The sequence below is a fragment of the Conger conger genome, chromosome 15 (genome assembly GCF_963514075.1).
Source record: "Conger conger chromosome 15, fConCon1.1, whole genome shotgun sequence".
NCBI lineage: Eukaryota > Metazoa > Chordata > Actinopteri > Anguilliformes > Congridae > Conger > Conger conger.
In genome coordinates this window covers 31438717-31451613 of record NC_083774.1, presented here as the reverse complement: position 1 = coordinate 31451613, position 12897 = coordinate 31438717, and the positions used below count along the sequence as shown (strand labels likewise).

General features: G+C 45.6%; 1 protein-coding gene across 2 annotated transcripts in view; it reads left to right on the top strand.

Annotated features, from left to right (window-relative positions):
• elp4 (elongator acetyltransferase complex subunit 4) overlaps positions 1 to 9433 on the top strand; it is an 88779-nt gene extending 79346 nt beyond the window's left edge. For both annotated transcript variants that reach the window (XM_061222305.1, XM_061222304.1), the window contains one exon: positions 8717 to 9433. In XM_061222305.1, coding sequence (XP_061078289.1) covers positions 8717 to 8848 — 132 coding nt within the window. In that variant the 3' untranslated portion in view covers positions 8849 to 9433. The remainder of the gene's footprint in view (positions 1 to 8716) is intronic.
• Positions 9434 to 12897: the final 3464 nt, after the last annotated feature.

The window sequence follows — 12897 nt, the reverse complement described above, 5'->3', positions numbered from 1 at the left end:
TTAGTTCAGTATTTCAAATATAATGGAAACATTACACATTCAATTTCAAATCGAAGCATGAGCAAATTTGATCAAGTGTGCATTATTGTTTTACAGGAAGCAAAGAAAAGGAATATTAATCTGTTCCAAAAAATGGCTGTGTAGACATTTTCTCTTCAAACTGTATACACTGAAGAAATCTTTCAAGATTTAACTTCACTTTAATTAGTGAACTAATATTTAGTTGCATAACCATTGTTTTTGATAACTGCTGCGCATCTGCGTTGCATCGAGTCAACCAACTTCTGGCACCTAGAAACAGGTATTTCAGCCCAGGATGAACAAACTACATTCCACAGTTCCTGTGAATTTTTGGGTTTTTCTTCAGAAACTGCAGTTTTAATGTCACCCCACAAGTTTTCAATAGGGTTGAGGTCAGGGGATTGAGCTGGCCACTCCATTACCTCAGTCCTTTTTGTCTGGAACCAAGATGTTGCTCGCTTAATTGTTTGGGGTTGTTGTGTTGTTGAAACATTTCCTCAACATTTCCTCTTCGGCATATGGCAACATAATCTGTGCTTTGACATAAAAACATCAAAAGTGTTTTGATGTATTCAAACTGATCCATGATCCCTGGTATACGAACCCAACACCGTAGTATGAAAAACATCCCCAGACCATGATTTTTGCGCCACCATGCTTCACTTCACAGTGTACTGTGGCTTGAACTCAGTCTGACGTACTGTCGACGACCACTAGACCCGATTTTACTCTCATCAGTCCACAGAATTTTACGCCAGTTCCTTGGCAAATTTGAACCGATTCTTCACATGCTATTTTTTCAACAATGGTGCTTTACGGGGGCTTGTTGTTGATGGCTTAGCTTCTGACTGTAACAGCACTTACAGGTAATTGTAGAACATATTTGCCCTTTCTGGAGCTGATGAATGGCTGAATCTTTGCCATTCTGACTATTCTTTGATCCATTTTAACAGTAGTTGCTCGTTTTCTTCCGCTTGTTTTCGGGTTTTTATTGACTTCTTTATACATTTTCCCCTCTCCAATCAACTTTTTAATCAAATGACTTTGTTCCTCTGAACAATGTTTGGAACGGCCCATTTTACTTACCAATTCAGAGGGAAAAATATTTTAGAATAATGTGTGAAACATTTGCTTCCCTTCTTCCTTAATAAAGGACAATTACTGACACCTGCTTTTTCGCAGAATGAATTAATTCTCTAATTAAATTCCACACTGCTATCATTTTGAACATGCCCCTTTCAATGAATGAGTCAATTACTCAGAACAAGCAGCTTGCATGTCATGACAGTTGGGTCTGTTGTTTTTCTATTACACTACTACATCTACCAGTAAAGTATTTGCCATGCAGAAATATTACTACTAATAATAACAGTGGTTTATCAGGTTACTGATGTTGTACTGTTATATTCTTGAACACAACTGTACACCCACTGAGCATTTATTAGCAACAACTGTATACCTACATATTCATGCAATTACCTTATTAGCCAATTGTGTGGCAGCAGTGCAAAGCCTAAAATCGTGTAGATACGGGTCAGGAGCTTCAGTTAATGCTCACATCAGAATGGGGAAAAAATGTGATCGAAGTGACTGACTGTGGAATGATTATTGGTGCCAAACAGGGTGGTTTGATTATCTCACAAACTGCTGATCTCCGGGATTATCATGCATAACAGTCTCTGGAGTATGCAGAGAATGGTGCTAAAAACAAAAAACAACCAGTGAGCAGCAGTTCTGCGGGCAGAAATGCCTTGTTAATGATGGCCAGACTGGTCAAAGCTGACAGGCAGGTGACAGTAACGCAAATAGCCACACATTACAACAGCGGTATGCAGAAGAGCATCTCTGAACACACAACACCTCTAAGTGCTACAGCAGCAGAAAAAATGTCTAATATATACCTAATGAAGTGCTCACTGAGTGTTTGTTTCCTTAATGGATGATTAAATTAATTAAAGTATGTTTGTATTTATTCATTCAGTATTGGATCCACTGGCTGTCAGCAGTCTGTTGGACTGGACTTTTGTTCCTTGTCCTGGTTTGTGGGCTGGTCAAGGCTTTTCGATGACGAGAATGTGATACCGTTGTTCACTGTAATTTTATTGTGTCACCGTTCTTAGTGTAGTACTGATCACAGAACCTTCATTCTGATTTCCATTCATTACTGCAAGCTACTCTACCCAGCATTCTTAGAGCGCCCGTAACATAATGCTTTAAGCTATGAGTCACTCACTGGGTCAAAGTGTCTTGCTAAATTAGCACCTAATTCTTCTGCAATTAGCAGCACGTCACAAGTTGTGGAATTCCTTTGATGGTTTACTTACAGTGGGGGATACGCTTCTGATCGCGGGGAAATGATGGTGTTTGGGCTGCAAATTTCTGCAGTTTCTTAAGTGATATAAACCCTGTTAAACCAAACAAAGTCTTAAAGGGTGGAGTTCACTTCAGCCCTGTTTGACTAGCACGCAATGCGCATATGAAACACTGCTCACGCGTGTATTGGGGAGGGATTTCACTGGAAAGCGTGCTGGAGAGTGTGCGCAGAGAGAGGATGTCGGGGTCAACAGTGGCAGGCAGTTTGCAAATGGGCTGTGAAATAGCCGCTCGGTGACGACGCCAGGGATTAGTGAGAAATATGTGTAAAATTAATTACACACGGAAAGACGCGTGTGTTTGAACCGGTTACCTCTCCCTGCCTCTGTCGTTTTCTCCCACCTCATCTCTCTCTCACTCTCCCTCCCTCCCTCCCTCCCTCTCTCTCTCTCTCTCAAGCCGTCTTGCTTTCCATCCCCCCCTCAGCCGTGCAGTCCACAGGTGCGAGACGGGGTACAAAAAGAGCATGCGTAGCCCCCCACCCACCCACCCAAACTCCCAGAGTGCCCTTGGCTAGTGCCACCCGCCCCCCCCCACTCCTCCGGGATCCAGCGGCACTGGCAAACCCAGGAGAGAGGCCGTGAGGCCAGGCCTGTACCCCGTCTGTGTTTTTGGGCAGAGAAATACACACGGCGAGTGGGTGAGGTGCTCCAGCCTTCAGATGGCAGGCCTCTTCCATCTGCCACGCCAACCCCCCTCACCCAAACCCCCCGACCCCCCGGCCAGAGGCTCTCTGCCTGCTACAGCCACCACTCCCCCACGGTTTCTGGGAGTGTTTTCATCCTTTTTGCCTTTGGCTTCTGCCATCCAGACAGACTTGATTGGCATGAAATCGTGGTCACGCAATATTTGCCTGATATATGATAACACCGGGTCTATTTTATAATAGGCGACTGGTCTAATGATTTTCCTTTTATGCTAATACAGGTCTCTATACAGTTTGATATATTTTTATGCAACTGTAAACTTTGCCAATACATTTTATATATGGCATGGGACAATCGTAGTGGTGAGATTAATGTGGTCCAGAAAATATCGCTTTCAATATCCGATGGATAAATATCCTTATGCTTATTTATTGCTTTATTTCTTTTTATGTAGATAGCGCATAGTGGAAAGCTATGTTCAGTTTGCCGGTAGTTTGAATTTGCGTGTCAAAGAATAAACACGGAGGAAGAAACGCCGTACAATAAGCCATAAGTGAGCTACAGATTTAAAACACAGAAATTCTTTGATAATGATAGTAGGCTACTGTAGCATTCAATTCCCTGCGGTGTCTGCATTCTTAACCCCCAGAAATGGCCATAGATTGATTGCTAGTTTAGAATGTAAACTGTGTATTGTAATATACCTGCAACATATAGAAAATGATGTATTGCTTTATAATTTGCAATTATATGTACGGCATAATGTTCAGTTTGCTGGTAGCTAGTATGTCAACAAATAAACATGGATCCTCTGTGAGACTTAAGAAACAACATAACGGCAGTTGCACACCGGGGACCGGGGTTCGATTCTCGGTCCTGCCAAAAGCCAAGTTTGGCCGGCTCACGTGGAGCAGCAATAATTGGTTCGCTGCTCCAGAGGGAGGGACTTGGCAGGGTTAGTAGATCGCCGCACAAAAAAAAAAAAACAAGCACCTCGGGTGCCTCGGAATCACAATTACAGCTTGGGAGGCGAGACGGCTTGAAGAAGGCGTGTCGCTCTCCCGTTGGCCGCCGAGGGACGGGGTGTGGGAGGTGTATCTAATACTAGCTCTAATTGAATCAGACGGGGTCCAATTGGCTACCAAATTGGGAGAAAAAAGGGAAAAAATCGGATAAAAAAAAAAAGAAACAACATAACGTTGCAAGCATAAGTAAATGGTAAATGGCAGGCATTTATATAGCGCCTTTATCCAAAGCGCTGTACAATTGATGCTTCTCCATTCAGCCATTCATACACACACTCACACACCGACGGCGATTGGCTGCCATGCAAGGCCCCGACCAGCTCGTCAGGAGCATTTGGGGGTTAGGTGTCTTGCTGAGGGACACTTCGACACAGCCCGGGTGGGGGATCGAACCGGCAACCCTCCGACTGCCAGACGACTGCTCTTACTGCCTGAGCCATGTCGCCCCCGTAAGTCAACCAACAGCTACATAAATTATTTGAAAACTATAATACTTTAGCATTCATTGTGGTGTTTGCATTTTAAACCCCCTGAAATGGACAAAGATTGCTTGCAAGAACTACTGTATCTTGTCGATTGCTAGTTTAGAATCTACGCCTGGCGTTAGCTTGTTAACACGGAGGATGCTCAGATCCTCCTTGGCATTCCTGCCATACGCTAACAGGTTCCAGACAGCGGTTCTGGGGTCGTGTTGTCCCAAGCTGACCTGTAGTAACATTGTTTTATGTCTTGAAATTTACGTGAAAAGACAAAAATATACACACACTGAGGCTCAGACCTCCGAAACGCGTTAGCGTCCTTATGAATCAATAGATATTTTAAGACCTGCCGTCTGAAATGCTGCCATGTACCCCATCTGCCACCACTTACTGCACCTCAGACTATAGGTGTGTGATGTCACTCTTACTGCACCTCAGACTGTAGGTGTGTGATGTCACTCTTACAGCACCTCAGACTGTAGGTGTGTGATGTCACTCTTACTGCACCTCAGACTGTAGGTGTGTGATGTCACTCTTACTGCACCTCAGACTGTAGGTGTGTGATGTCACTCTTACTGCACCTCAGACTGTAGGTGTGTGATGTCACTCTTACTGCACCTCAGACTGTAGGTGTGTGATGTCACTCTTACTGCACCTCAGACTGTAGGTGTGTGATGTCACTGTTACTGCACCTCAGACTGTAGGTGTGTGATGTCACTCTTACTGCACCTCAGACTGTAGGTGTGTGATGTCACTCTTCTCCTCAGGGCCTCTCACTTATGTACAGCGGCCACTGGCTTGTGGATTTTAGAAATCACCAGCCATTTTCATCATTTTATACAGCACTTTACCTTGTGGGGAGTGGAGCGGTAGCTAACTGACTCAGGTGAACCCTGCTTTCTGGCTGCAGACTGCGGTGAACACACCCTGGGGTAAAGGCACTGTACAAACATCTTGCTAGCCTCTGAAAATGAGGGCAACCTATAACACACATTCGCACACACACACACACACACACACACACCTTGAACATTTACAAGCTCTCCACTCGATGCACGTCGTATCTGGCAGCTTAATTCTTCAAATGCGTTCGCATGTCTGGCGGTTTAACATTTTAATTGTCAGATTCGGTAGGATTTGTGCAACTATAAATAGAGATAATTACAATGCGACTCGCTGATCGCATATTCCTGCCAAGAGGAGCCCGTGTGCTGCGGTGGGGGGTGTCTTTTCCCCGCGGTCGCACCACTGTCACTGTCCTCCGGTCTACCTGGATCACCATGACGACCCCGGCAATCAGGCGGTCGGTGCGGTAACCGGCCCCGACAATCACCTAAGAGTGTTGGGCAAGCAGAGGAAGTGAAACTGTGCATCAAGCGGTGCAGGTCCTGCAGATGAGCCAGTCCGAGCTCCCGCACCAAGGAGGGGAAACGCGCGCGAGGGGGGGGGGAGGGTGTTCCACGTGTTCTAGGTGTGGGCCGACAGCTTTCGAGCACCTTTAACAGGTGAGATAAGTATCTATGTGTGGAACGCCAGCTTTCAGACACCTTTAACGGGCAAGATTAGTATCTATGTGTGGAACCCCAGTTTTCGAACACTTTTAACAGGGGCGGCAAGATAAGTATCTACTTGTGGAAAGGCAGCTTTCCTTTATAGGGTGGGGGACTATCTGCAAATTACAGGCCCCGGCGGAAAGAGGAGCAGCCTGCAGCACATTGTTCAACGAATGCCAAGGGCCGCAAACCCGATCCACACTTGGGAAGAAAACCCTCTTGACCCCTTTTCACCACGATCCACATTACGGCCCACGGATTTAGCATAAGGGCACTCCTTAAACATTCTTTTGTTGCAACTGTTGGTACTAGCCCACTCTTGAGGGGGGCGGTGGTCTGGGGGGGGGGGGGGGGGGTGGAGATTAGCGCCACTGTGGAACATGTTATGGCGGTAAACCTCTTGATTTTAATGACCTGGGTATTAGCTCGCGTCCGAGCCCTAAGAGGGTGAAGGTAATGCCAGGTTTTAGCGGCACGCTAATAGGTTTTCGCCGTTCGCGATCGAGAGGGCACGTCGAGCGCCCCAATGCTTTAAGGCGATTTGCGGCCACGCACTGCCGCAAAGATGCAGAGGAGAGATGTAGGAAGGCACAGTAAACTTGTTTCATTTCATGTCTCAGTTCAGTCATGGTATTTGTCTTTGTTTCTATGTGCAAATATACATAGTGCCATCGGTCGTACCCTTTATGATGTAAAACTTGAATTATTTGAAATACACATTTTTACCCTCCACCCACCCAATGAATTTAACAGATATGATGCAATTGTAAATATTTTTATTCTGACTTAAAAAAAAAAAAATAGCTGCAGTTTCTTGCTTTGAAAATAATAATCTATACAATACAAGTCAACCATCAGAATGTGTGACTTTTGTGTGAAAGTGACTTTCACTGTGGAATGATTGTTGGTGGCGAGTTTTTCAAAAAAATCCAGTGAGCGGCAGTTCTGCAGGCATAATAAATACCTAATAAAGTGCTCACTGAGTGTATATGCGCCTTTGGCAGAAATGAAATCTCTGAGTCTTCTCCAGGATGTCTGTATGAGCTTAGCATATCTGGATTTCTGCCCATCCCCTATGCAGATTTGCTCCAGCCCTGCCAAATTACATGGAGAATGTCGGTGAACATCAATCTTTAGGTCTTGCCTCAGAGTTTCGCTGGGATTTCAGTTGGGGCTTTCAGTCGACTATTCTACAACATTGACTTTCTTACTCTCTACCTATTTATATGTGAACATTCTAATGCTGATGTCACAATCACTCCTGCTAATTGAGAGCAATGGAGTTCAAGACCACCAAGAATGGTGTAACAACATTTCAAAACCATACCCCTTTAAAGGGTTAAATGCTTGGAATTATCATCCTGTTAAAAGGCATAGTGGTTAAGGTACGTTACTGGGACCCGCGGGGTCGGTGGTTCAATCCTCAGTGTAGCCACAATAAGATCCGCACAGCCGTTGGGCCCTTGAGCAAGGCCCTTAACCCTGCATTGCTCCAGGGGAGGATTGTCTCCTGCTTAGTCTAATCAACTGTACGTCGCTCTGGATAAGAGCGTCTGCCAAATGCCAATAATGTAATGTAATGTAACATGTTATGTAATGTCTGAACGGGTTTGGCTGGAGGACTGGCCTGGGTTTTGGCTCTGTGCATCGTGTCTGGTGTTGCTGATTTTGTTTGTTTGGTTAATGCCGTCACAGGCTGTTTATAACATCTCGACGGGATTGGCTGCCTCGTTCGACGCGGCGTTTGCGTAACGCAGGGGGAGCAATGCGCCGCGGGGGGGCGGGGATTGGGACGGGTGGGCTGTTGTGTAACCGCGGCGACGCAGCTGCAGGACTGATATAGCCGTTTGTCGGAGGGGCCGTGCGGGCGGGGTCGCCGTGCCGACGCTGCAGTCAATATGTGAGCATCTGCTGCGCCCAGTATAATTGTGTCCTGTCATATTTAAATACTCCTTCGCGCTAAAATTGTGACTACAATTGTCTCATTCTCGCCCCTCTCCTTCCTCTCTGTGCTTTCACTATCTCTCTCTCTCTCCCTCTCACCCCATTCTCTCTCTCTTTCTCTCCCTCTCACCCTCTTCTCTCTCTCTTTCTCTCTCTCTCACCCTTCTTTCTCTCTGTCCCTCTCTCTCCCTCTCACCCCCTTCTCTCTCTCTTTCTCTCTCTCTCACCCTTCTCTCTTTCTCTCTCTCCCTCTCGTCCACTTCTCTTCTGGCCCCTTTTTCTTTCTGTCTTTCCGCTCTCCATCCCTCACTCCTCCTCTCTCAATCTTTCTTTCTGAAATTCTCTCCTCTCTGTCTGACCTGGTTTCACTATCACTCTTTTTTCCCCCCACTTCTACTTCCCCTCTTCTCCCTCTCTCCCTCCCCCCTCTATCCTCCTCTTTCCCTGTCTTCTCACCCTCCCTCACTTTTCCCACTTTTGTCTTTCTATCCCCCACTTCCCTCCTCCTCTCCTTTCCTTGTGTTTTCTCTGGACTGATGGCTCTCTGTGCATTGTCATATTTTGTTGTAGTGTCATAATAAAGGTGTGTTAACTCAATCTACCCCCCTCTCTCTCCATCTCTCTCTTCCCCTCCCCCCCCCCCCCTCTCTCTCTCTCTCTCTCTCTCCATGCAGAGACTGCACTTGCCTCCAGACCTGTCAGACACAGTGAGCCGTTTGAGTAAACCAGATCTGGCAGAGTCGGCCAAGCTGCTGAGCTCAGGCTGCGGCTCCTCCACCCCGGGCAAGAAGCACCTGGACTTCTAGGACTCCGCTCATTAACCGTTTCACTTCCTGTTCCCCCCGCTCAGGCCTGATACACCCTCACACCACCCAACACCGCGAGTCACTCCCTCACACTTAGCCAGTCTGTGGGCTTAGGAAACTCAGGCCTGATACACCCACACACCACCCAACACTGCGAGTCACTCCCTCACACTTAACCAGTCTGAGGGCATATGAAACTCAGGCCTGATACACCCTCACACCACCCAACACCGCGAGTCACTCCCTCACACTTAACCAGTCTGAGGGCATATGAAACTCAGGCAAACCAGGCATAAGTTATTTTCAGATTCACTCAAATAGGACTTCATAATCCGAGAAACAGGGGAAAAAGGTGTGGCGTACGTTTCGTGGTGCCAGGGCTGGAAGCAGGAGCTTCTTCGAGCAAGCTTTGTCTTCGCAAACAATCAGTTTGCTCGTCTCCAGCTTTACAGTTTTTTAAATTATTTTTTTATACAACAGATAAGACGTAACATAATCAGATAAGTAGGTTTAAATATAACTTAGTGAACTGAGGAACAGTGTCATACTTGGTTGAATTTAGAAATAAAGCAATTAAATAAGCTAGTAATTTCCCATTTTGTCATTATTATGAGGGCTCATGGTGTTAATGGTGTTAATTACTGAAGAGGATGGAAACGAACACTGGTGAGTTATACAAGTGAGTATAAACCTGTTCAGTATAAATGCCATTTCTGCTGTTGAATTCTGCTATAGATAATTTACCAGTAAATTTAATCCTGCATACATCTATTGTACCTCGTTCCTGATTTGACAGAAATTGTTATATTTCTATAGTTAAACAGGAATTACATTTAGTAGGAACAAAACAGGCACCTGTAAATCACTTCATGAAGAATACGTTTCAGAATAGTTTAAACAGTAGCAGAAATGCATTTTACAATATCTACACGATGACTGTTTAATATTGGGCATCTCCAAATGCTATTGCTCGCATTGTTTCTTGTTAATATTCTTCATTAATCAGTCACTCTAGTTTTTTTGCGATTCTGCAATTGAATAACCTGAAAAGTACCACATTTTGTGATGCTGTATAATTTGCCATTTTACCGCATAAACCTCAATTTTTGCCAGAAAAGGGCCATGTAGAATTGCAAGTCACGTTCGCTAGCTGGGTGGATACACTGGGTAAGTACCTAGCTAGCTAGCTAACCTTCGCTAGCTGGGTAGATACACTGGGTATGTAGCTAGCTAGCTAGCTAGCTAACCTTCGCTAGTTGGGTGGATACACTGGGTAAGTAGCTAGCTACCTAGCTCGCTAATGTTCACTAGCTGAGTGGATACACTGTGTAAATAGCTAGCTAGCTCACTAATGTTCACTAGCTGGGTGGATACACTGGGGAAGTAGCTAACTAGCTCGGTAACGTTAGCTAGCTGGGTGGATACGCTGGGGAAGTTACTAGCTAGCTCGCTAACGTTAGCTAGCTGGGTGGATACACTGAAACAGCTACACTTGTGATCCTCCCAGCACCCTACAGTGGTCACATGCGAAATTGCAAGTCACACATGCACTGTTCATTTCTGTTAACCTGCCTGTTGGGAGATGGAACCTGAATACTGTAATCATGTGCAATATCTACCTATTTTTTTGTCTCATTGTAGGTAGCTTCTGAGAAGTAGCGGAATCCGAGAAAAAGTGCTGGGTGCTGATAGGGTACTTTGACTTAATCTGGCATTTTGAAACATACTTTTGTCTCTGCGTACATCTAGCTACTGGTACCTTGGGTAAATAGCTAGCTAGCTTGCTAACCACAGGTGACCAGATCTGACAGAGCCTACCCACTTTTTTACCACCACTGATCTGGCCTTATTCAAACATCCCCAGATCTCACTTGGGGTTCATCCCAATTGCTCATTTTCACTCTCTTCCTCACATCCTTTCCATCAAATTTAGCAAATGGAACATCCGTGCGCAGCGGAGTGTAAGTTCACAGCTACGGCAGACATGGCATATGTGGAGTGGTGGGTCCACAGGTTGCTCATTCATATTCTGAAAAAAAGACTTTCCTAAAGGCTGCGGTTGTGTATCCCGGCTGAAGCCTCCTAGCTCCTCCAAGAAGCATCTAATGGACTGAAATGTCCTTAAAAGACAAGCTGAAATAGAAGTTAGAGCAGCACTAGCTTCCACAATACGACGTATATTCGAGTGAAATGGAGGGAATTTTTGGAGGGCGGGGTGCAATTTGACTGATTTGATGGAGGGAAAATAGACATTTTTTCTAAATAGACGGCCACTGGTACACAATGTCAAATCTTGTGAAATCTCGTTTTCCTGGAAGTAGATGGGGAAGAAAAACTTAGGTGTGAAAATACACAAGTATTAAAAATTTTTGGAATATATGCATTTTATTGTTTGTATGATTATGAAGAATTGAGTAAAAAGTTAATTTTGATTTCAGCTGGTCTTTACAGATGGAGGACCTAAATTGATTCCTGGGTCGCATTAGCACTGAGAAGACGAGGACAGATAAAATAGTTGATTGGAATGAACCCTTGGATTTGTGTTAAATTACACAGTGTGTCGACACAGTAACTCATACAGGATGGCGTTGCAAGAGTGTACAAGTGTGCGTGAGCAGAGGCTGTGTCAATTGGGAAAATTTCTGACCCCTCTCCCTCCTCCACTTTGCAGTCGGTAGCATGTGGTATAGCAGGCGGTCTTGCATACGCGTGAGCCAGAACTCTGATTCAGCCTTGACTGAAGCATGGCCTATATCCAGTCACACCCCAGACGCATCGGAAGCTAGTGACCCACCAGACAATAGCATCTGTCTGGGAGCGTGAACTGAAGTATACACATGGAACATTTAGGCAAAGGCAGAAGGCCTAAAAAGAGTAGACCAAAGTCGCTTGGTTACCGCAGCCGTTGCCATGTTCAGAAATTATATTTTTATGGCTGTGATTTCTGCGCCGTTGTAGTCATCGCTCTCACTTCACGTGCTCACGTGGCTTCTCCGAAGCGGTGCCGTGGTGTTTGGCCGTGCTGCCTGCTATTCTGGGCTGCATACTCCTCTTTGCTCGACGTAACGGTGTGGGTGTGGTCTGTGTGTAGTTTCTATGCTTGTGTGATTCGTTCCTGTCGTTTTACCCTCTACCTGTCCCCCTCTTGCCAGGCTGTAAATAAGAATGTGTGTCTTAATTGGTCAATAAAGGTTCAATGTGAATACAATAACTGCGCTCATATTGGAGATGGGCGGTATGAATGGTGCAGTGGGTAGCACTGCCGCCTCACAGCAAGGAGGTCCTGGGTTCGAATCCCCGTCGGCCGGGGCCTCTCTGTGCGGAGTTTGCATGTTCTCCCCGTGTCTGCGTGGGTTTCCTCCGGGTACTCCGGTTTCCTCCCACAGTCCAAAGACATGCAGGTTAGGCTGATTGGAGAGTCTATTGCCCATAGGTATGAGTGTGTGAGTGAATGGTGTGTGTGCCCTGCGATGGACTGGCGACCTGTCCAGGGTGTATTCCTGCCTTTCGCCCAATATATGCTGGGATAGGCTCCAGCCCCCCTGCGACCCTGTTCAGGATAAGCGGGTTAAGATAATGGATGGATGGATGGATGGATGGATATTGGAGATGGCTTCCCTCGGTACACGCTTATCACAATGGCGGATTCGCAGAGAGCGAAATGGAACATACTCAGAGTGGCACGCTCTAACCTGGGATTACCAGGCCTTCCTGTAGCCCAGCTCTGATCTCATTTCGATCCACTTTCCTCTTTGATTCATAATTAAATGAACCCTTTAAGGTGTGAGAACACAAAGCGATGCGCTTAGAATGTTCTTAACTGAAAATGATATATGCCTGAACCTGCCAAACTGTGAGGGGAACAACACAAACCCTAACACGACATGCTTGCGTTCAATTGTGAGTAAATGTTTCATGACTTTGCATTTATTTAGAAGAAGCTCTTATCCCGAGCGACTCAGAATACAAGAGAACGTAAGTGCATCCGCCTGATTTGAGTGACAGGCCCGGACCTGGCTAACAGCATTCCTTAACATGTTAGAGTATAT